The sequence below is a fragment of the Lagenorhynchus albirostris genome, chromosome 20 (genome assembly GCF_949774975.1).
Source record: "Lagenorhynchus albirostris chromosome 20, mLagAlb1.1, whole genome shotgun sequence".
Taxonomy (NCBI): Eukaryota; Metazoa; Chordata; class Mammalia; order Artiodactyla; family Delphinidae; genus Lagenorhynchus; species Lagenorhynchus albirostris.
This window is the reverse complement of record NC_083114.1, coordinates 50671392-50696343: the sequence shown is the minus strand read 5'-3', so window position 1 is coordinate 50696343 and position 24952 is coordinate 50671392. Positions and strand designations below refer to the sequence as shown.

General features: G+C 49.9%; 1 protein-coding gene and 1 non-coding gene across 4 annotated transcripts in view; both read right to left on the bottom strand.

Annotated features, from left to right (window-relative positions):
• Positions 1-5988: 5988 nt before the first annotated feature.
• CYTH1 (cytohesin 1) overlaps positions 5989-24952 on the bottom strand; it is a 78627-nt gene continuing 59663 nt past the window's right edge. Inside the window, exons 4-13 of one of the 3 annotated variants that reach the window (XM_060132845.1) lie at positions 24736-24802; positions 24349-24467; positions 23954-24034; positions 22987-23099; positions 21995-22143; positions 21486-21597; positions 16166-16242; positions 12619-12690; positions 11555-11709; positions 5989-7868 (exon numbers count right to left, since the gene is read on the bottom strand). In XM_060132845.1, the coding sequence (XP_059988828.1) occupies positions 7790-7868; positions 11555-11709; positions 12619-12690; positions 16166-16242; positions 21486-21597; positions 21995-22143; positions 22987-23099; positions 23954-24034; positions 24349-24467; positions 24736-24802 (1024 nt within the window). In that variant the 3' untranslated portion in view covers positions 5989-7789. The other 2 variants (XM_060132844.1, XM_060132843.1) reach the window with 2 other exon arrangements.
• Positions 20046-20149, bottom strand: LOC132512417 (U6 spliceosomal RNA). Its single transcript, XR_009538146.1, has one exon. It is a non-coding gene; the product is annotated as a U6 spliceosomal RNA (small nuclear RNA).

The following is a 24952-nucleotide window of genomic DNA, read 5'->3' as shown; positions in this document are numbered from 1 at the left end:
GCCCTCAGTCCCCAGTAAAAGGGCCCTTTGAGATCAAGGCCTAAGAGGCGGACGGCCCCCACGTAAAATCAAGCCACGAACAATGGGAGAAGCCCCCGCAGAGCTTCCAGAAGGGCCTTTGGTGCTGGCCTGGGACTGAGCCAGTCTGCGTTCACCAAGCTGGTGTAAAGCCAAGCAGCGCTCCCCTCCCCGATTCCCGCGGGTTGTTCTGTGAGCACGAAGTGAGGAAAGCTCCCGTGGATTTTGCCTAGGCTGAGAGACAAACCACTGAGAAGTTAAAATTCAGGGTCATCCTGTGAAACTCGGCAGGATGCACCATTAAGAGCGTTCCTTTCCAAACAGAAAAGAAAGAGTCAGCATGATGTGAATCATGATGCGGAGAGACCAGGGGGCTGGCGGGGAATGGGGGGTGAGGGTTGGGAAGGCTCCTGGTGGTAGGGGTTGCCCAGCGGGGATCTTAGGGATGAGAAGAAGCATCCCAGGAAGATGCAGGTGGAGGAACTTCCAAGTGGAAGGCAGAGTGACTTGCAGGGCCAGGAGGCAGGAGACAGACGGTCCATGAGAAGTAAGAACCCAGAGGCTGGAAGGAAGAAATAACCAGGAAAGGTGCAAGAAAGAGCCCAAACTAGGAGGCGAGCAGGGCCAGAATCCCAAAGAAAGTGGAGCTGGCCAGAGAGGCAGTGACAGCCTTGAAGTCAGGAAGGGCCAGGCCTACCCAGGTCATCAGAGAAAGGTGAATGGACCAGATAAGGGTAGCGCCGGCCCAACGAACGCTGGCTTCTCCTGAGATGCCACCTGCAAGGGAGCACCATGCACAAGGTCCAGGAGACGCTGCGTGCTTTGGACACCTGCAGATATGGAGAGGCTGCAGGAAAGGACGCTGGCCACGTGGCCCAAACCGGCATGTCCTAAACCTGTTTGCGTAACACTCAGGAGCACCTGTTAACATCTGGCAGGATGCTAGTTTTTTAGGTGGTAGTCGGGGATAGTGGAGAAACGAAGGAAAAGGCCCAGGACACAGGTGCTCAATAAACTGTAATTACGTCTTGCTTAAGAGCATAAAGATCGGAGGAGACTGTGTATGATAATCACTAAGGACGCTTGTCAGGAGGATGCTAAGCAGAATTCTGAACCCGTAGGAAACATAAACAGATGTGTTTCAACTGAATTTGTACAAAGATCTAATCCAAGAGTAGAAAGTAGATTTCGTGCGATGCAATGCAGCGAACCAAGAGGAGGACTAGATGAAGGAAGATGAGGCTAGTCTGGCTGCAATCACTCTTGTCCCTCTTGGTACAGGACACGAGTTCTGGTACCCAAGTCACATGACCGTCCGTGGCTAACAGGGCCGAGGTTTTCTACTGTCTTCTCTGCAGCGGGTCACACATAGCAGCCCGCTTGTTTTAACCAGGTTAGGAAACAGCTCGCTCCAGGTAGAAGCTGGAGTTGATCTAAACCATGAAAATCTAGCAGAACCCTCGGCTGGAAAGGAGAGAAAGAGACACTTCACAGCACAGACTTGACCACAGAGCTGCTTGTGGCTCGTCTATGCTGGGGCCAAGACCATCCAGCGAGGAGATCGTGGTCCTGTAACGTGAGACAATGGCCTCCCCAGGAACCGCAAGGCAGAGTCCACGGTGTCAAGTAGCCTGAAGTGGCGGCTGGCCCCGTACTTTCCTTGCTGTGCCAACACCCGAATAACATATGAAAGAAAAGATACAGCAGAGCACTTCCTGCAGGAGCAGCATGTATCGCTTGCACGTGATCTTCTGCTCAGAGCGTTTCCCTTTCCAGCAAAGCATCTCTTTGGTGCCTTCGGGGAGGGCTCTGACGTTCTGCAGTACGAAGGCGCAGCTGCTGGGCACATCCATGCATCATGTTTTGAGTAGAAGTCTGTGCACTTGGCGCCGCTGTCCACCAGCTTGGAGTGAGGGGGTGAGTCAGCTGGCCCCTTGCTCTGGACCCCAAATGGATTTCATGCACGGCATGTGGAGGATCAAAGTTTCCCTGTTGGATGAGCAAAGGATTCCATAGTTTTCAATAATAATGAAAATAATGATGATGATGATGATAATTAAACTGAGTTCCATGTCCAGGCACTGGGCTAAGAGTTGTTACTGTTTTTCGGCTTTTTAAAATGTGCATCTCATTCTCTTATAGCCCAATGAGGTATGTGCTGTTACATATATGTGTACATGCCCTAGTGTGTGTGTACGTATACATGTGTTATCTATGCACACATTTCCCAGCCCTGTTCACTGAAAGGGCAAAGAAGCAAAGACACCCCAGTAGCAATGAGCACACCTAGAGCCCAGATCTTGGTCTCTAAAAGGAACCAGCGCCCCTCAGAGAAATGGCTGACCCTGGAGCTGAGGCAGGGTGGGTACAAGGTGATCCCGAAATATTTTGTGATGCCAGGAAGGGAGTCAGTGCTAAGAAAATGCAGGGCATGACATGTCACAGGACACGGAGCAGATGGGTAGGGCTCTCACTGGCCAAATCTGGGACATTTTGAGCATCAAATTCATTTAGGACAATGATATGTTACAGACCTCTAGAAATAGGAATCCACGCATCTGTGCCATTAACAGGCATATAAATAGGAAAAGGAAAGCCTCCTCACAGCCAGGATGCCGAGGGCCGACTGGTCACTGGAGGGAGCACTGGAGATGGGGCTCATCATTCTGCAGCCACCAGAGTAAAGATGTGCTAGGACAAGAATCACCCACGAGCGCTTCCCTGGTGGCACAGTGGTTAAGAATCCGCCTGCCAACGCAGGGGACACGGGTTCGAGCCCTGGTCCACGAAGATCCCACATGCTGCGGAGCAACTAAGCCTGTGAGCCACAACTACTGAGTCCGCGTGCCACAACTACTGAGCCCACGCACCTAGAGTCCGTGCTCCGCAATGAGAAGCCACTGCAGTGAGAAGCCCGCGCACCACAACCAAGAGTAGTCCCCGCTCACCGCAACTAGAGAAAGCCCACGCGCAGCAACGAAGACCCAATGTAGCCAAAAATAAATAAATTAATTTAAAAGAAAATCACCCACGAGGCTAAGTCTAGGGGAAAATGTTGACACGGAGCACCCCTGGGGCGATCAGAGCATAAGCTCAGGTGCAGGCATGCTGAGTGTGGAAGGCCCAGTGCCCCCTGGGGGGTGCTGGGGAGAGACAGGAATCACACAGGCACATTTAAGGGCCCCAGCTGGTTAGCAGCAGTTGAAACCATGTGACTGGTCACCTACCCAGGAAGCTTATGAGCACTAGAGGCTAGAGCTCCGGGGAATATCAGCAGGTGGTGGGTGGGCAGAGAGGCCAATGAAAGAGCCTGACACTGAGCTGGCCGAGAGGTAGGTGAGCCCAGACTCGTCCATCAAAGCCGAGAGGAGGGAGTCGAGGTAGGCACTTGGCTGAGAAGTAAATGGCAAGCAAGGCCATAGATGCAACAGGACGAACTGTCAAAAACTCCAGCAACGCTCACCAAACTTGCATATGAATGTTCATGGTTGCATTGTCCAGAGTAGCCAAGAAGTGGAACTGACCCAATGCCCATCAATGGATGAATGGATAAAAACATGGTGTATCCACAAAATGGAATATTATTCAGTTATAAAAGGGAATGAAGTGCTGACACAAACTACAACACAGATGAATCTTGAAAACACTGTGCTAATCAAGAGCAGTCAGGCACAAAGGACTACGTAGTGTATGATTCCACTTCTATGAAATGTCCAGGATAGGCAAATCCACAGAGGCTGAAAGTAGTGTTTGCCTAGAGCTGTGGGGAGATGAGTGAATGCTAATGGGTACGACAGGGTTTGTTTTGGGAACGATGATTATATTCTAAAATCGTGTTCATTGCTGAACAACTCTGTAAATATACCAACTCACTGAATTGTACACTTCAAATAGGTGAATTATAGGGTACAGAATTATACCTCACTAAGCCTGATGTGTGTGTGTGTGTGTGTGTGTGTGTGTGTGTGTGTGTGTGTGTATGCCTAGCAATGAAGAGAAGGAAGTGCAACGGCACAGGACCTTTTGGGGCCTTCCTGGGACAGACACCCACCCTCCCCATGTCCTCCACCTGCCTCTTGTCTGGAAGAACTTTAGCCAAAGAATAAATTTAATCAGAGAAATGAGAAAATGCAGAAATAGAGGAAAATAGTCAAACAAGACAAAATAATAATAGTTCAACCATTAAACAAAATCAAGGACCTTTAGTTCCTCCTAAGGGCTATGGATAATATTCTGATCCATATCCTTTGAGCTGCTTTGCAGATATTGAAACCCCGACCAGGAGGAAGAAGTTAACTACATGACGACCAGAGCGTAGCCATGAGACATAAGCTGCTCCATCCTGCACAATTCCAAGAACTGGCCTCAAGGAAATGGGAACAAACTGACCCTGGAGCCGAAGATTAACTGAATCAAGATGACACTATCAGACCTCTGCGTGAGCAATCTCAAGACTACTGTCAGAGCTGACTGTGCTGTTCTGCATATGGCCCCCCAACCCCGCCTGTGAACCCCTGAAACTCCCCTTTAAAAGCTCTTGCCCCCAGTCGACAAGGGGGAATTGGTTCTTTGCGACATGAGTCCACCTTCTCTGCAGGATTGCCAGCTTCCTCAATAAAGCTAATATCTTTCCTTTTACCCAACATTTGTCTCTCAACATTGGATTCTTAAACGATGAGCGGCCAAACCTCAGTTTGGTAATGGAAGGAATCAGGGTGGTTGTTTAAGCCAGTAGTTCTCCAACATTACTGGGCACCAGAAGCACCTGGAGAACTTGTTAAACTGTGTCAGGCCCCAGCACAAGAGGTTCTAATTCAGTCAGTGTGGCGGGGGCCTGAGAATGTGCATTCCTAACCCATTCCCAGATGTTGCTGAAGATGCTGACCAGGGAACCACACTTTGAGAACCAGTAAAACCATGGGAAGTGATGGCATTTGTTCACTGCTATTGTTCTAAAACTGAGATGTAATTCACTTATCATAAAATTCACCCTTTTAAAGTGTACAATTCAGTGGGATTTAGTGCATTCACAACACTGTGTAACCAACACCACTAATTCCAAAATATTTTCAACACCCCAAAAAAGAAACCCTGTACCCATGGGCAGTCACTCCCCATTCTCCCCAACATCTCCAGCCTCTGACTACCACCAATCTACTTTCTCTCTCCATAGATTTGCCTTTTCTGCATATGAAAAGAATCATATAAACTGTGGGTTTCTGTGTCAGGCTTCTTTCACTCAGCATAACGTTTTCAGGGTTCAGCCATGTCACAGCACGAATCTGTACTTCATTCCTTTTTGCGGCCGCATGATACTCCCTCGTATGAACAGATGAGTTTGTTCATCCATTCATCAGTCGATGAACATCTTGATTGTTTCCACCTTTTGGCTGTTGTGAATCATGTTGCTATAAACAGTCGTGTGCAAGTTTTTGTGTGGACATGCTTTCAATTCTCTTGGGCATGTACCTTGGAATAGAATTGCTGGATCACATAATAACTCTCCATTGCATGTTCTGATGAACCACCAGCCGAAGGGACAGGCTAAGGCTTGTCCATCTCCTTACCCTGAGATGCTATGCTGAATGTCTTCTCAACTTTTGAGCTCTACCTCACTGTGACTCTTCCCTGGCGTTATGTAGGCACATCTGGAAAATGAAATAATACTAAGAATGTATTATAAAGGCTGAAGGCCCATTTCTTGATCTTAATTTGAAGTTGATGCCTGACATTTGTTTCTTCTTCCAAAAAGGGCGGGGGGGTGGGAGATGACTATGCTAACGATCATTTTTGCTCCGCTCTCCTTAACGGAAGACACAACCATCCTCGCCACTTCCGATCTTTATCATCACTAGACTTAAGACGAGAGGTTCAAGTGACACATCCTCCCGCGGAAGTGCACCTGACAAGCACGACCTTCCTTCTCAGGGCCCATGTGGGCATGAAGCAACGCCACAGGCAACAAAGTGGTTTGGGCAGATGTGGAGTTTATTTGCTGCAGTTCCTTGGCGCTAGTTTACAATGCAAAAAAAACAGACAAACAAAAACCGATTGGAATAATTATAATTTTTTTAAAAACCCTGTCAACAACTTTCAGTCATTTCTTTATATTTTGACAAAACTTTTTTTTAAAACAAATACAAAATAATCTAAAAGGAGAAAAACTATACATGGATTATTTACACCTCTGATAAATAGACTAATACTGATCCAGGTGCCTCTCTGTCTAGGTAATATTCGTGAGAACCAGGGCCAGGGACTCAGATAGCCAGAGGGGCTCCAGCACCGACCCAGACCCCCTGGTTCTCCCGCCCAGAAATTTCAGGTTCCCAGCCTGGACCCTCTTCTGCCACTTTCACGAGCTCTGGCATTAAAACGCCTGAAGCCACTCCAGGTAGGACCTACATGAAGGGGGGACCCCACAAAGTGACCCCACCACTCCCCTTTACAAAAGCTATTTCCAGAGATGTGAGCCCGCCCGGAAGGTGTCAGAGGAGCCAGGGTCACACTGGAGCTGCAATGGCCCGGCCAGCCCTGCTCTGCCTGGACCGGGCGCCGGGCCCCGGACGAGAGTCCCTGAGAGAACAGCAGGAGAGCGGCGGCCACGGCTCCTTCAGGCCACGCGTTAGGAGGGCAAGGCCGACTCCAGCGGGAGGCCGACCACTCACCCTCCGGCTCCCCCCACCCGCCCCTGCCGCGCAGATGAAGGCCCGCTCCTCCCCAAGGGCCAGCGCCACACGCACGGCGAGTCCAGGTGAAGGCCAGTTCGGAGGCAGAAAAGGCTGAAGCCCTAAGGTGATCGGGTCAGACCTGCTCCTTCCTCTAAAACGAGGAATGGAGTTCAGGGGCAGGAGGAAGAAAAACCAAATAAGAAACAGGTTATCCCAGAATCTCTGATGGGACTACCTTCCTCACAGTTTTGGTTATTAGGTATGTAGCTCAAGGAAAGATGCTGACTATTTTAAAGCCCGACAAGAACGAGTCCTGAAAGAGAAGGAACAGCGCAGGCGGGGGGCGGGCTCCCTTCTCCCCGCAGTGCTCCCCAGGCACCTGGAAGGAAAAGCATCAGCTGGAGTGGCCGGCGCTGCCCTGCAGGCCCCGAGTCTGTCCTCGCCGCGCGGCCCCCTCCCCCCTCTCGCCACCCCCTCTCTCGCCCAGACGAGGCCCCAGAAGCGTGAGGAGGGGCCCGCCTGGCCCCTGCCCCTGCCTGGGCTGACATGCACAGCGGCGGCCCAGGGAGCTTCTTCTCTCGGGAGAAGCTTCCCGAAGCAGACAGGCAGAATGCCTGGACAGCTCTACCTTCTCTTTCTCTTTCTTTAAAAAACAAAAATATATCTTTATAGCATGTGGCTTCTCTTCCATTCCACTTTTTTTCTTAACATAAAATAAGATATGGGTACACGTATTTATGGTGCAGGGTTGAAGGCTTCTTCCCAGGGAATAACCGAGAGGTAATGGTCGGCTCCAAGCTCTGCTATCAGACCTGTTGAGTGGAGACTTGTGGGGAGGCAGCGTGGCCGACAGGAGCTCTGTTCTTTTTAGAGAGAAAGGCTCAAAACCCAAGTGTGAAGGCATCAGGCCCCCTTCTCCAAGGGTAACTGCCTACCCTTCTCCCACTTAAAAAAATTAGCAAAAGCTGAAGCTAGTCTCTAGGAACTCAGGGCAATGCCTGGCAAGACGCTCCCACTGCACGGGAGGCAGGGAGGCTGCACCGGGCCTCACTCGCTGGGCCTCACTCGCCGGGCACACCAGCCCTGCTGGCTGCGTAGACTCAATGTCTTTTCGTGGAAGAGACCTTCTTCTTCCGTGCGGCTAGCATCTCGTAGAAAGGGTCCCTGCTGATGGCTGCCCTGCAACACAGAAAAGGGGAGAAAGCAGAGGAGACTGAGGAACAGGACCAGGAGACACGACCCCAGGCAGGGGCTTCCTAGCAGCAGCCGTGCCCCAGACCCCCTCCCTGCTCGACCATCCCTTTAAAGGCCACGTCACGGCATCAACCTTCACTGTGTCCACATGTGGCGTAAAAGACAAGTTTTGAGGGAGACACGTGGTACAGGCGACAAGGTCACTGTGGGGTGCTTATTGCCTGTTTCAACCAAGTAATAAATTTAAGTTTAGGAATCCTCTACGCCCTCACAGCTGTGCTCTAACGCAGCAAAACAAGCGCAGTGCTTTAGTTCCGTCATGACAGTGGCATTTGTCTGGAACAGTAACCATCACACAACCCCGTGTGTCCCCTGCCACGTGGTGCATCTGATTGGCGGCCACCCTCTGTACCGAGCAACTTCTGAGTTCCCAAGAGCACCAGCTCGACAGCCAAGACCCATCACTGGGCAGTCGGGGCCCAGGCAAGAGGCCAGCAGCCTGCTCTGTGTCCACAGCTTGGTGGGGAGGGAGCCCAAGCAGCCCTTGCACTGGCCCCAGCGACACCAGCACAGGTGGTGATGGCAGGCCTCAGCCATCCGCTGTCCCTCTGTATTTGTCATTCTCCACTTTCAAGCAAGGTGTGATCCACGTTTTGAAGTTTCATTTGCTTTTCCTGAGAAGTAGTATTCCAGGTGCCAACTAGCTTCTGGGCCAGTCACAAGCCCACATGACTGTGGACTGCACTTAACCAGGTGCATGACGGCTCCTGCGGGCTGACCGGGCCCCGTTCACAGAGAGGATGTGTCCGTGCGAAACAGCAACTCAGCTCCGGGGGAGGCAGGAGCTGGACAGGGCCCGGAACACATCCTGAGGGACCCCGCCATGCAGGCATCTGACCACTCGGAGTGCTCGGGAGGGAATCCTGCTTCCACCTTCAGAGCATTAGGGTGAGTCCACCTCCGCTTCCTGGGTGGGCCAAGCCCCCAGGGACGCCGCGGGACATCTCCAGTCCACGTGACGGGGGCCAGGACACAGTGAAGTGCTTGGGGCTGGAAGCTCTGCCCCGGCCTTGCACATACATGTGCTTCTCACGGCCGTCCTCACATGTTCCCTGGAGACACTCTGCCCCAGCCCTGGGAAGGCAGAGCGGAGACGACACCGGGCAGCAGAAGCTCTCCCTCAGTGGCCACTGTCGCTGCGCTGCAGGTCTGTCTGCAGAGACACGCGATTCTGTGTGACCACGTGCCCAGAGCACCAGGACCGAGGTAGCTGGAAACTCCTGGGAAGAGCACTGATGAGAGAAAATGTGCCTGCAACTTGACCTTCTGCAAAACCTTTCCAGCAACATCGTGAAGAACTTCCATCCGATCAGGTCCCTCCTCTGGCGCCTCTGCCCCAATATTTTCACTGGGAGAGCGTCAGAGCCAAGGGTGGCTGGAGCTGAGCGCCGCACGTGGAGGAGGACGGCTCCCTGAGTCAGAAGGCTCGGGTCTGTGGTTCGGGACGAGTGAATTCACCTCGCTGTGCCTGTGTCCTCATCTGTCACCTGGGAACAACCATCCTGCTGCACCCACCTTCCCAGGGGTCTGGGGAGGGTTAAGGGCGCTGAGCCGTGGAGCTGGAACAGTGTCTGCAACTCCCACAAGGAGATGAGGCCAGCTCCGGGCAGACCCCGGGATCCACCCCCGAGGAGGCTCTGCATTCACCTCGATGGAGGGACTGAACCATTCCAAGCATGACCGTAAGGAGGGCTCGGGTTCTCTGGCTACCGAAGTACAATGACATGAAAGGCAGAATGTACACCTGCAGACAGAGCCTTTTTGAAAGAACAATGAGTTGGGGGAGGCTATACACAATCCCCTGTCAACACACGCTCTGATGCCCTAACGATCATGCAGGACAGCACACGGACCCAGAGACACAGAGACACGGTCACCGTGCACACACAGGAAGTTGGTCCACACTAAAGAGGGCGCTTCAGACTGGACAAAATGGATTAATAAACGGTATCAGGACAATTGGCCACTCACTTGTGAAAATAAGGTTACATCCTTTACTTCAAACCACATGCAAAAAATACATTTCATAAGGATTAAAGAGTCAAGTATTTTTTAAAAAAACGTGGTAAAAAAAAGGGTACGGGGACATGGGTAAGGAGCTCTCCGTGGCCACAGGTCCCCAAGGCGCCGCTACTCCTCCACACAGACCTCAGGGTGCGTCCAGCACAGAGGACGCCTGAGCCTCCTTATTGGTGGTGACGCCAGAAACGCTGCGGTGCCTCATGGGCTCCACGGCACGTGGGACGGCCTCTGATGACACCACACTTCCGACAGCCGTCATCATCCGGGGCTACCTGAGTCCAGGTGGCGTGCTGAGCACGGCGCTGCACCATCTGTCTCACCCTCAGAACGGCCTTGTGCCTTAACACCACCATCCAGAAGGGGGCGGCACCGTCCCCGGGAGTCCTCAGGGAGCCCCGCCTCTCACTGCTGTGTGGTGAGCAAGCTGAGGGTCTGGGAGGAGGGCAGGCGACGCTGAGAGTCAGAGCGGGAACTCTGCACGGGCTGGCCTGACTCCGAACCAGTGCTCTCCTGTCCTGCCCATCTGAACCGCACAACTTTCAGAGGCTCTTTGTGTGGGAATAAACGACCTGCTCCTTCCCCCACATCACCTCGCCCCCCTTCAGCCGTTTATTCACTATTTAACCCTGGCCCAAACACTACACTTGTTTTAGTAGAGGTGCCAAAAACACCACAAAAACTAGAGCGTGCCCAGCCCCTCAGGAGCAGGCCGCGGCCCCGGTGGGAGAAGGCCCGTCACTCGGGGTGACGCAGGACCCGCAGGGCCTTGGGCGCCGGTCAGTGCGGCCTCACTAGTCTCCAGGGGAAGCCTCGAGGCTCAGTAATGGGGACACCCTAAGGAAATGGCTGGGCCATGTCTGATGGGCGCAGCGCTGGCGGGGAGAGAGAGGATGCACTCCCAGGGGCAAGACAGGTGTGGTGATGGGCAGCGGGTGTGATGGCGGGCGGGGCAGGGTTCACAGAAGCCATGGGGAGGAGGAGCTGCCGGGGCAGGACACCTCCCCCGTGAAACAGGTGCAGCGAGGGCCAGGAGGAGCCCTGGACCCCAGGATCTGTGTATACCTCCCTTACCCCAGAACCGCCACTTCCTCACAGCTCAGCAGGGAGTATGAGGCTCTGCCTCGCAACCCCGGATCACGGCCACGTGACTTTGACAAGCATTCATTACTTACCCTCTATGGGCCTCAGTCTGCCCATCTGTAAATGGGACAACAGTGCCTCACAGGATTAAGAGATTATAAAAGGGAACGGTTACAATCCCCGCTGAGCTGCCACCATGAAGACGAAACCCACTTCCTAAGACGTGAAAAGGCCAGTCTGGCCAGTGGCACCTATGCCTATAAGCCTGCCCACCTGTCCCCTCTTTGGGGCCATGAGCTGCACTTGGGAAGCCTAGATGTGAGGCGCACTCTTAAAAACGCTCAATGGTCAAGAATCCAGACACCCAGGGAAAAGTCACCGGGGAGTCACAGTCAAACTACTCGCTAATGATTCAGCACACAGGGCGCAGAGGCGGGATGGGCAGCCCACGGGACAGCTGGAGCGTCACTATCTGACAGGCGAGGTTGCCAGCTTCACCTGCCACCTACTTGATGCACTTGATCCAGTCTTCCTTCTCCTCAGGTGTTGGGGCTGAGATGCGGTACACCGTGTGGTTCCCCTCCACCACTCGCCCGTCAGCCTCTGTCTTACAGGCCTTAATCACTTGGTCTTTATTGTCGGGGATGTAAAGCTCAAAGCAGTTCTGAGAATTAAGAAAGAGAGGGAGAGAGTGACAAAGATCTAAGAAAGCTGCTGACCAAGAAAAAAGTTAAGTTCCCAAAAAGTAAATTTTTATTTCCAAAAAAAAAAAAAAGTTAATTTATTTCTTTATTCTCACCTTCATAAAATATAGCCAACATATGTTTTCCTTTGGAAAAGAGGAGCCTAGAAGTGGAATTCTGGAGAATGTAGATTGTATATAAATAGGTTTTATTAGCAAAGATATCAAGCAGATGATACACGTTAGCTCTACTCCTAATATATAGAAAATATGGAGCGAACTGCAGGTAACTTAATGCCTTTTAAAGCCAAGCCAGCAATACGATATTCCAAAACAGAGGAAAAATATTTATAAGCGATCTGAAGATCATAAAATAAGTGGTCCAATCATGAGAGCTTGATGCCTTTTAAGGAAGGACAATTCTATACCTCATGTGATATTCAATAAATGACACTAAAGCTGATGGACAGAATGAAAGAGGTTATTTAGTCTCACCTTTGGCTTGAACTGTAAAGATAATTTTAAAAGTTAGGCTAACTTAAATTAAATCATATGAGTACTTTCGGGGTTTTTCTCAAGTACAGCTGACCCCTGAGTAAGGCGGGGGTGGGGGTGGTGCTGGCCTTCCGCGCAATTAAGCATCCTCGTATGACCGACAGTCGGCCTCCGTCCGTACAGCAGTGCCTCAGCAGCCGCGGACTTAGCCAAGCACAGACGGCACTCTACCATAGGAGTTACCACTGAGAACAGTCCACGTGTCAGGGGACCCACACAGCCCCAACTTTGTTGTCCAAGGGTCAACTGTAAACCTCTGCAACTTCTTCCTGTATCAAACAGCTGCTATGCCCATCCCTTCTGTCCCCCCAAAACATCTCACCAAAAAATACTCACTGGTTTTTTGGAGTCTTCCACCTCCCGGATACTCAGGTTCTCTAATGGGATAATTCCACGGGGCTCCTTATCCTGCAGAAGAATTTGAGAGAGAAGACCTAACTGCTCAGTTTATGAACGCATGTCCTGTTACCTTCCTCACGGCAACTCAGCCCAGCTCCTGTGACTCCTCCACGACATGAAGTCCCACAGAGCAGCTTTAAAAACAAGAATAGGGTCAAGAAATGTGTGGGTGTTGTCAACATACCACATATGAATCCCTAAGACCGAAAAGCCTTTGGAGGAGGAGCTTCCACAGACGTTCTGAAAGAGTGAGTGTGACAAGAGCTGTGGGTGGCCCTCCAGTGGGGAACATGTAAGGCCCTTTCACACAAAAATTATCCTGCTTCTTTGTCTGGCCCGTCTACTCATCCTTCAAACCTCAGTTCCAGTGTCAGCAACCCTAGGAAGCTCAAGTCTCGCCCGAGGTGCCCCTGTTCTGTGCCCGCAACGCCTGGACTATAGTCGTGTCGTGTGTCACCACCTTCTCACTATCTCCAGCCTCACCTCCCCCCTCCAGACTGTAGGATCCTCAAAGAGACACTGCCTGCCTGACAACTCCACCTGGACCCAAAAGCATCTAAACTCCTGTCCAGAACAGAGCCCTGCGTCCCCTCACACCCACTGGCCCTCCTCCAGGACTTCCCATCTCAGCAAAGGCCACCCCCACACCTGCTGGGCCATCAGCCTTCACCTCTTCTCCCTGATGTCCAGACAACCAATGGCCAAAGACTTTGTTCCAAGTTCAACAGTTTAACCGGGCTATGCCTTGGCACCAAGCTTCCTAGGACAGATGTTCCTAAACTACCATATGCACTCTTTTGATTTGCAGATCAGGTTTGTTTCTCCTTTTTAGGGAAATAATCTCATAACTTGTCTTTGCATTTGCAGGTCCCAGTCATTCTGGTATTGGGATCATCCTCATCTGTCCTCCGTACCTGTTCGCTAGCCCTTGTTTTTGTTTTTTTTTTTGCGGTACGTAGGCCTCTCACTGTTGTGGCCTCTCCCGCTGCAGAGCACAGGCTCCGGACGCACAGGCCCAGCCACTCCGCGGCATGTGGGATCCTCCCAGACCGGGGCACGAACCCATGTCCCCTGCATCGGCAGGCGGACTCTCAACCACTGCGCCACCAGGGAAGCCCTACCCTTAACTGTTTTAATGCTTGTCTTTCAGACACAATCTCTATGACTGTCTCAAGCCTTTCTTCTAGGATAGTGATTACATTTCTAGCTAATCATTCCTTGAAGTTTTAACTTATGTGTTAATAAGTAAGTTATAATTCTACAATTAGATAGTCATATTCTTAATATATAGTTTTGGTTCTCATTTAAGTCTGAAACTACTGGAGAGCCAGCTATTGGTGTTCTGGTCCACTTCCAGAGTCTCAGGAGAGAAGCGAGTGGAGGGAGCGCCCCCCTCAGACACCCCGAGCCCCAACTCTCCCCTGGGGTGCTGGTGTCCGGCATCTCTTGGAGCTGATGCTCACCGCACGCCCCCCACAGACAGTCTTCTACATGAACACACACCCAGAGCTTTCAATGATATCGCAGAAAGTGAGTCCTGTTTTTCCATTTTTCTTGTTCCTGGTTTCTACCCTGCAGCAGACCTCAGCACTCCTCCATCCAAAGGGGGAGGAGGGAAGAACTCCTACTCGGTTTACTTCTCCCAGACTTGTGCACGGGGAGGTCTGGGGCTGGTTGTGCCTGGCCACGCAGCAAGGGGCCTTCTGCTGGCTCCAGGCTGCGCCGCGGCCCCTGCTGCCTACTGTGAAGCGCAGTGAATGAGTTCTGCCCTTTCCTTATCCGGCTGCTATGTGTCCACTTCTTTCTACTAGATTTTTCCTCTTTGTCAGGTAATTTCTGTGTGGTTATCTCCACCTACCATCTTAACCCTGAGGCTCCCCCCTCAGCATCTTCAGAAACGTTTTCTCTGGATTCCCAATGTCTGATAAAATGCTGGTGTGCTGCTAGACTGAATTCAGGTAACGCCACCATGGTCGGCGTCATGAAGAACCACAAGATTCTAGAATCTCACTGCATTACCACTGAGACTGTCCCGGGACTCAGGGGTGCATTGTTTAGATGCCCTGCACATGGTTCATATCAACCCAGAGACCAGTGAAAAAGATTTAAACAAGATTTTAAAGATGTCACCAGTCTAGAAAAAACAGTTAATACATGGGGTGGGGGGACAGGGGCAAAACAGAAAGAAATTTACCAAGCTGTTCACAGTGGTACTTTGGGGGGTGAAAAAAAAATCTATCTTTGTACTGTTTTGGGTATTTGAAATACAGTACTCTCATAATTGAAAGGATTTTAATAACAGAAAAGCAAAGCCAGTTGCAGAACTTAACGAGGCATGAGTTTAGCCCCCATAACACACAAAATCCTGGTCAGCATTCCCTTGGAAATTGCTGAGTGACTGAATTATGAGCTGACACTGTCATGACTCTCAGTCCCCAAGTGAGAAGCCACATCCGCACGACGTCTGCAAGCTGAAGAACCACAGTGCGGAACACAGTGGAAACCCGCTTCACCCCCAAGCTGCAAAGGGCCAGGCACGACCTGCATCCTGGCTCCTACCAAGCTTCACACAAACACTGCCAGGACTCTCATTCCATCTTGCTCTACCTTTATTATAAAAGATACTTCTAAACCTTCGTTTTCTCAGTAGGATCTCAACTGCCCTGATTTATTTAAGACACATTCCAGTGCTGCCAGTGGTATATGGTTTGCTCTTTCGATGACCAGGAAACAGGGCAGAAACGAGGGCCTCCAGCTGTGGGGAGCCCGTCTGAGTGGGATCCAACCTGAGGCTACCAACCTGCTGGGCCTCCTGGGGGCTCCTAGAGGGAGCTTCAGAAAAGGTTTTACTGTACAATCTTTATTCTCACAGACTCTGTACAATCTTTATTCTCATAGTATTGTGTGTATTGTAATTCCATTCCCACTAAATAAAAACCAACAAAACTTTCAGTTTAAGTAAACGTCAATTTCTTAAAACTCCAGGTAATCTCCCATTTCGTTTCACTTTCTTTTCCTCTATGACATATTTTGCCCCTTGGCTGTTTCTTCTAAATCAAGTGCTTCAGTATTTCTGCTACCACAGAATCACAATTACTTTTGTTTCCCTTTCAATGGGGCCACAAACTCTCTCTTGGCCATGGGTCCAAGTTCATTCTTTCTAGCTCGGCTCTACAACCCATTTCTAATGCCGTGTATGATGTTGTCTGCCACTGTCTCCTGGCCGGGCACATGGTGTCCCAATGGAGAAGTGGATGTCAGCTCTGAGCTACGGCTCCTGTGGCCAGACACCCCACACCACACCCGGGCACCCCTCTTGAGATTCGTCTTAGCCCTTCCACTTCACATAAACTCTCCTCCTGCCCCAAAGATGCAGCAGGACAAATCTGACTGTCTCCCCCTGTGTCCTCCAACCCTGTCTCATTAGAGCTGTTTAAACACAGGCCTGGTCCACCCCCATCCCAGCTGACCAGCAGGCGCTCACCGTCGTGTATTCAAAGTAGTAAAGGCAGTTGTCAGTCAGAATGAACCAGCGTCTTTTCCAAGTCTTTACCCTGCCACCTGCAGAGCAAAGAGAGATGCATGTTGGATAGGAGTCAACCAGCCAGCACAGGCTCTGGGGGGCTCGAAGCTCTGCCCCCAGAGAGGGTGCAGGACGAGGAAGCGGGGGCAGGGCGCCAGGAAGACACTGAGATCATGGCAGATTTACATCAGTAACGAGACACAGAGCCAAAACAGAAGCACCTTTCACAGCGTGAAAGTCTGTGGGTACAAGCAGAGCAAGCAAGTTGGGTGGCCCCCTGGAGATGACATCAGGACAGCAGATGAGAGCACGGGCTGGGGAGGGAGCTGGGAGGGAGCTGGGACGGTGATAGACCAGAGAAGCGTCAGCAGAAGCCTATGGATGCGGTGGAAATGGGCGAACACAAGAGGAGGGGAGAGGGCCAGCCCCCTGGCTACGCTACACTGCTGGTCCACCAGCCCAGGGTTTTATCAGAACAGGACAAGAGGAGGAACCAGGAAGTAAGACATGTTAATCCCCTCACAATCAAATCCAGTTTTCCTGGAACATGGAACCCAAGTTCCTTCGGTTTCACCTTCTACCCCACCTTCCTGACTGTAGTGCGTTTCTACACTGGCTTTTTAGGTTTCTGGGCCAGTGTCCTAAATTCCCCCAGAGTCCTGGGTGGGACAAAGCAGTATCCCTGGATCAGGGAAGAATCCAGTGGTAAGCAGAGGTCCCTATTCAATTCTGGACTTCTCACCGGAATCTTGAAACAAAAATAACTGGAGGAGGAGGCCACAGGCCAAGTGAGCTCTCACGGGTGGCTGTGAGCTGTTGAAGGTTCCCTTAGTCCTTCTCAATATTTCTCAATAAGAAGAAACACCAGGGTCATGAAGTTATCCCAAGATGATACAAAGGAAGAGAAACTTCACTATGGCCTCGGTGAGTGAAGGCACATCCTGCTCTCAACCTGACCATGAGCAAAGCCCTTCTTCTCCTCGACTTACACCGGGTCCAGGGAAAGCTTTCTGAACGTGAACCATATGAAAGGCCTTCATGTGGTGAGATACACACAGCATTTCATAAACACTTCTTACTGCCCTGGACAGGATATGCTCTTTTGCTGACTTAACCTACAGAGAACATCACTTCTCCAATCCTCATAAAGAACAAGGACCACAGGGTGTAAATTTAGTGACCCCAGTCACGCTTCCTTGCTTGCCCCTCACCACAAACAGCTGAGCACAGGGTTTAGAGGGAGTATCTCCAGCTGCCAGGACGTGGCTGTGTGATCACGCCAGGTTTCCTCAAAGGATCCGACTGCTGGAGCAACGCAAATCCTGTCACGGAAATGAAGTGTCCAGCGTCGGTCCCGGTAGCAGTTTTAAGGACAGCTGGACTTTCGGGCCCCTTGCACGGCTCTGCTTGGATGCCCGAACTCTGAGAGGTTAAGCGGCTCATCATGAATTGCCGAGGTTCCCAATGGCACCACCTCACGGAAGGAGTTTGGTCCTGAGCCAGCACGCGCTACGCCCCCAGCCGCACCCCTGCTGCTGTCAAAGCGAAGACCGGCTCGACTCTCTGCCCACAGCAACTGTCAGCTTCTGTGAGCACGTGCCTCTGGCCCCTAAGGCCCTAGGGCATGAACCAAGAGAACCATGGATGGAAATACGACATGCGTGAGGAAATGGGAAAGGCTGGGCAGAACCGAAATAAATCAGGAGGAGAAAGAACACAAGGAATATACTTAGAACTGGAGCCGATTTGTTATAAAAAGGAAACCCCCTTCCCCCTTTCAGAACCCGAGGAAGCAGCTCTTCTGCCTCTTGGGCCTTCACCCCCACACGGGGCTCAGCACACAGGACACCCCAACCCATGCCCACTGCCGTGCGCTCCCCTCACAGGACCACCCCGGGGCACCTGGGGCTCAGGAGGTCGTGGAAGAGGGGTCAGATGTCCCAAGGAAGAAGATGGGAGGAAATCTAGGACAGAAAGCAAAGCCGGACAAATCCTCTCCCTGGTGATGAAAGCGTGGCTATTTCATTTCCCGACAACCTGCTGCATTAACGAGACCCCTACCATGAAGCACCACGCGGTCCCAGGGACACATTTCATGTTGAAAGGGAAACAGACATGAAACAAGCAGACAGACCGATGCGCGCACCTAGGACAGTCCCTGAGGAACTCACAGGACCACCTCCCAGCCTGCGGGCCTCTACTCCGTAGATGTAAAGGCCAGACGCTGGCTCCCCCGGAGCTGGGTGGTAACCACCTGACAAGGCCCGGAAACGTTTCATAAATGTCAGTGTTGGGGCCGTTCTTTCCCTTGAGGCTCTGCTCAAGTGAGGCTGAAGCAGACACCTGAGGACTTCCTCATCTAGAAAACATGTTTCCCTGAATCAGCAAGTGGAGAGCAGATACCAACGACATAACTATGAGGCCAATTTGGGGGTTTGAACGATGACTCATTGAAAAAGAGGAGGGAGAAAAACAAAACAAAACATAAAAAACAGAGCCGAGGTTGTAATGCCCTCCCCTAAAACACAGGAGATTAAACGGAAGGACTTCAAGAAGGGATTTGGGGGTTTTATCTTTTTTAACTTTACCTGGCCTCATTCTGAGTTTAAGAAACACCATTTCCCTTTTTCATGCAAAGGCAAATGTCCTATGTTGTCTAATTTACTTCTTTTCCTACTTTGCTTCTCTGGTCACGGCACGTGTGCGTGAGCACACGGCTGCGGGAATCACAACCTCCTCCTCTCCTCCACTTCAGAAATCTCTGAAGTTCCTGAGTGTCAATTTGAGTCAGTAATATAGCATACGCCTGGCCAATAATTCCGAGAGACAATTCAGTGAATACTTTGTCTGCGTTTACAAATCCACTCTTAGTGTGTTTTCTTGCACTACTGCACTCAGGAAAGTTCAAATTGTCCCACATCTGTGTGCCCAGCTGTTGGATGTACCATGCACTACCCCTCCAAGGGAAACATGAAAATCACTCCGCACCCCCAATCCTGACCAGTTCCCTAGGGACTGTACGGTAAGTTAGAAGCAGCATTAACACTACCACCAGCAATTTAAAACAAAATAATCAAAAATAACAAAATAAGAAAACGCTGCAGCGATTACAGTGGCCTGGGCAGAGCGAGCGAGCAGGTTGAGGGGATTACATACCTCCTGGAGTTTGGGGCAAGGAAAAGGAGAGCCAAAATCATGGAAACATACAAATGAGGGAGAAAAGAAAATTAAAACAAAGAAATTAAACCCGACTCCTTAACCTTAAGGTGCACTGTATTAGTCATTCATGTCTGCCTTGTGGGGATGGGACATAAAGACAGTAACAGGGCAAATGCCACTGTCCGGCGTGTGAATGAGGGGCTGGCCTCATCTGCCACATCCCATCTGGTAAAGACAAGATCTGAGGCACCACCAAAATCCTGGCCTCAAAGATGCCACAAATCAGCTCTCACCAAGCTGACGTTTATTAGTATATCCTGAATCCAGAGCAAAGACAGTGAAGACTACTTTGGGGAAAATTAAATGTCTCTCTTCGGATGGCTACCTCTTTTTAAAGTGTGTGTAAAAATGCTCACACACAAGCCTGTGAATACATATGTACATATGTGTATACACAAGAATACACAATCTTATGGTTATATGCATACACAGACATATACACACAATTGCAGACGGCTGGAAGGCCTGCCTTCTGTGGCACACACATACGAAGGGGTGATTTGAAGTGTGCTACAATGAAAACACAATGTGAAGAGTTTAGGAGGGTTTGGTGGAGGTCTGGAAAAAGTAATGCAATGACCTAAAAACGAGTCTCACATTTAGTTAAATTTTTTTCTTTTTAAAAAATATGGGATGCCTCATGAATTTACATGTCATCCTGGTGTAAGAACCAAGATAATCTTCGTACTGTTCTAATTTTACTATCTGGGCTGTCAAAGCTAACACTTAGTATTAGCATTTAAACAAATTTCGCTGGAGGGGGAAGCAAATCCAAACCTGGATGCACTTTTAAATTTTCCAGCAGGTCCCCTTTTAACTCTAGCCACTTGGCAATAAAGATGCAGAGCAGAGTGGCCACCTCTGGGGTGACTAATTTTAGAGCCTTAACTTCGAAGATTCTCCTGGCTTAAAGATACATGAAACGTTGACAAATTCAAGAGACATTTAAAACTCCAACCAGTGAGGTGGTGCTTAAGGAGAATTTATGAACTAAGTCATTATGTATAAACCCGAGGACTTAGGATATGCTTTTAAAAGGGAATACAAATCCTACTGCCATCTGAACTAGTCAGAAATTGAAGATCTCATTTCAGCGCTTCCCAGATGTGTCAATAATGGCATAGAGCGTAAGGACTTCTAATCTCACTGGGACCAGGAGCTGAAATGGTAGAGGAGGATCATTCTAATGACACCTCCTGATAATGCAGGAACCCACACATCAAAAGGCCAAGGCAGAAATCAAAAGGCCAAGGCAGAAGAAAACAGGGGAAAGTACTCTCTCAGTGGCCAAAAAATTAACATCGTTACGTCCGGGGGCTCTCTCTGCATTCTGAAACGGTTAATGAAATAATCACATGTGCATATGAATGTGTATAAAAACCTTCCTTTTGGTTACTTTGTCACCTTCGTGGCAAGGCATGACCACAGATCTCAGCAATACAAGCTCACTTTTGGCAGAGGGAAGAGGAATAATTTTTAATTTTTCTGAATGAACAAAATCATTAACGTGGCTGATTTGTATTGGAAAGGAGGGGGGAAAAAAAAACCAGCGCCCAAGAATGAGTAAGAGTGCCGTGGATTGCGCTGCAGCCAGGGCCTTGGGTTTGCCATGCACGCTGCCTGTGGGGAGCCAGATGCAGAAGGAAGTGATGATGCACCGGGGTGGGGGAGGCGGGAGCACTGGATACAAACTTGTGATGGGAAGTAGAGAGAAGGGCACAGCTGGCCGCCCTCCCGGTGGTCCGGGAAGGGAAAAGGACCAGGTCCTCCGGGAACTGCCCCAGAGAGGAAATGTGGAGCGCAAACACATGTAGGCAATATTTATGCGGGCAAGCCTATCCCCAGGAGTCTCTGTGCGTCCCATGGGGCACTAGCCGTGCATTCCTTCCTTTCTGGAGGCGATCTTGTTAGAACAGTACGAATTCATACCAAAGACTCTCCTTAGCGCCTCCTGCACCAACCCCCTTTTCCCCACAGTGCAGGCTCGGGTTGGTGAGCGTGCACACACACGTTCTTTCTAAGTTTCTGCATTAGAAGGCCTAACCCAGATGGCATCACTTACCGAGCTTCAATAGCCAGCCTTCTCGGTCTGGGTTGAAGAAAGTGTGAGTAAGGTCATTCCCATCATCTTCTGGGATTTTAAAGGGTTCGTTTTTTATGCTCTCATACAGATTCTGGGATAAAAGATGACACTGCATGTCTCTGATCCGAGAAATACCTCTCCTCCCGCCCTTTCCCACCATTCATTTAATAAGTGTCACTGTGTGCCACGCACTGGTGGCACGGAGAACATCTCCCCCTTTAGGGGCTCACAGAGACAAGAGAAATAAGATGCCTAATGGACAATTAAGAAAGAAAAGAGATCAGCCCGACTTCCATTCGAGCCTTTAGTTTCAGATTTATAAACCACTTTCCCCCACTGACTCCTCACTGGGCCTCACTACCAATTTCTTAATGAAATTCACATAATTACGTGTATGGTCCAAGTAGACACTGGATGATCCCACGTCCCTCCCGTCCCCTCCATCAGCACCGCCCGGGACCACAGTCTTGAATCAGCGCAAAACTCACCCGGAGCAGCTCCTCGGGCAGGTCTCCCCCGTCGTTGATGCCTCGATTCATGGCAATGAACCTCTCCACGGTGGGCTTGTCTTTGACATTGGGGTTATGCAGGCTGGTGTTCAACATGATGATGGCAAATGAGAGGACATAACACGTGTCTAAAAGAGAGAAGCAAAATCCGATCGGAAACATCCCACCCGAAAGAACATGAAACTCCGGATGAGATAGAGAATAAAAAGCAGTGCTCTCAGGGCTTCCCTGGTGGCGCAGTGGTTGGGAGTCCACCTGCCGATGCAGGGGACACGGGTTCGTGCCCCGGTCCGGGAAGATCCCACATGCCGTGGAGCGGCTAGGCCCGTGAGCCATGGCCGCTAAGCCTGCATGCGCTTGGGTATGCTCTAACTGAAAGGTTATATACTGCTCACTGAAAAGAGCAAGGCACGGGAAAGAACATAAAGCATTCAAGACTTAAAGACGTTTATTTCTTCAGATTGTGAAAGAAGAACACATACACCATAGAAAACCAGAAGAGCACAACGTATAAAAAAGAAGATGTAAACTACCTATAATCTCACCACCTAGTAAGAGCTTATTTTGCTTTCTCACATAAATGTGCCTACGTGTAAGGTATCACAAATGTATCTCACAGATACAGACTGTAACACAGTTACAATGAAAACAGATACATAGTTTTGAAGTTTGCTTTTTGGCTAATCTTATTAGCATTTTTCCATGTCAATAAAGCCTCTTTTTAAAAACATGAGTTTTAATAGTTGCATACTTCATAATTTAGAGGTACCATAACTTACATTCTTACTACCTTATTGTTAGAATTTGGATAGTTTCCAACCTTTTACTATTATAAATACCATTTAAAGCAATGTCCTTAGGCAAGAACCTAAGCCCTTTTGTTTTAGAAATGACCTAGTACCTAGAAAAGAACCTGACAGGCACTGCCAACCACAGGAGAGGACGCCTCCCTCCTCCGCCACCCCACTCACCTGTGGACTGGAACACCCCGTGGTTGCACTGACAGTAGCGCTGGGCAAACGCCTCCATCATCCGGTCAATCTTCTGGGCCTCTCCCGGCAGCCGGAAGCTCCACAGGAACTGCCTAGGAGGTGAAGACAGGGCAAGTTATGGGACTTGGGGAGATAATTTGTTTCTCTGTGAATGATTTCTGCGGCAAAGGGTGACGTGGGGGACTTCAGCCTTCTGTCAAGTAACTGAACAGATGCAGACTAACTACTCCACATCACCATTCTCTCGATCGGAGAGAATGTATTTAGAAAACAATTAAGATTTTCCTATTCAAAAGAATGGTTCTCCTCCTCAGACTGATACACAAGACTGAAATACAGATAATGCCCATTTTAAAAGAACTCCAATTTCCAGAAAAAAAGATGACATAGCAGGAAAAGAGATTTTCTATCAAAGCATTCAAGACTAACCCCTTTAAGTCAAAGAGAGACCTGTGGTCAACAGATTTAATTCTGGATTATTTTCATCAATCTAAATGACAACACAAAAGATGACATTATTTACACTAACGGCAGTGAAAATACCAAATGACAATTTCTCAAAAGACACAGGTAATAGATTTAGCAAAAAAATTAATGTTGAGTTTTTTCCTTCTAAAATGAAGGGCATACTATCTACTTCCTATTCCAGGGCAGGAAATTAAAGGTTTTCTAAAGGAAATTGGGAAAGATTCAAAGTGTAAACATCCATTTCCAAAATGTTAAATGAAAGACCTGAGGAACAGTTTTGCAAAATTTGCTTTCAATTTAATTCCCTTTAACCATCCAATCATTTCAATCATAGGCCAACGGACTACTTTCCTTTAAGATGCTTTGAGATACTCAAATAACCGCCAAAGGTAAATTTCATTAAAATGCCACACAGGGCAGACACATAACCAAAGACCCGCCTCCCGCTCCAAAAGTTGCTAGCTGTGAACACACTCACCGTAAGGCCTGGACGAGGTTGAGATCAGTGAACTCATGTAGCTCCACAAACGCATGAAGAACCTGGATGTTAAACTCATCTCTAGCAAGAGAAACAAAAGATACGGGGGTGGAGGGGAGAGCAGAAGTCAGACACTGATGCTGAGAACCCAAGGTCATGCCGACCCCCAGCCAGGCCGCCTCGCACGCTGAGTGCTGCGGCTCCGTGGCTGGGGCGGGGAGGCAGCCATCTACCTGCAGCTCTCGGTCTGCTAGCTGAACGCAGGAGGAGTCCTTCCGCCCCCAAGCGGCTGTTCCCCAGCACCCCTCGGGACAGAGCTCAGAGCATCATGGAGTTTGTTTCTCTAGGTAACTAACTGCTGACCAACCTACCACAGGTGTCTCCGGAGGCCTTACCTCTCCCCCAGGTAGTCACCGATGGCTGTTTTGTTGAGCCCTTCACCTTTATACAAGAACTGGGCGATGTCTTCACAAGTGTTCTTCAGCAGATCATTCTCTATTAAGAATTGGATCCCCTGGAAAGACAGCAAAGATGCCAATGGTGCCTTAGACCCCGGGAAGGTTTGGAAAGGAGACAAGGGCGCAGGAAGAACGGGTATGGGTGCTCTGGACACAGAGGAAGTATCTACTAAGTAATTCCAAGTTCTGCAGGAAGCAGGGCTCACATGAGCTGCACTCTACAAACAGGCAGGTAAGCTGTCTTAGTGCCCCTGGGTTCCAGCTGACACCGCGGAAACCGCCACCTTACAGACTATGGGCTCTGGCTGCTGCCTTTCCACTTACTTTTTTAGGATCCATGTTGAATTTTTTCCTGCCCATGGCTACCTGTTTGTTCCTCTGCATGTTTTTCCTGTAAAACAACCACCACAGCCATTTAAGTACTCCAGGTATTCGAGAATTTCTGAAAGACTGATATGACCCCCACACGCGTCCACTGATTTGCAGGGATTTCGGAGATTTATCCAGGAAAGCACAGGCACACTTAGGTCTAACTACGGAA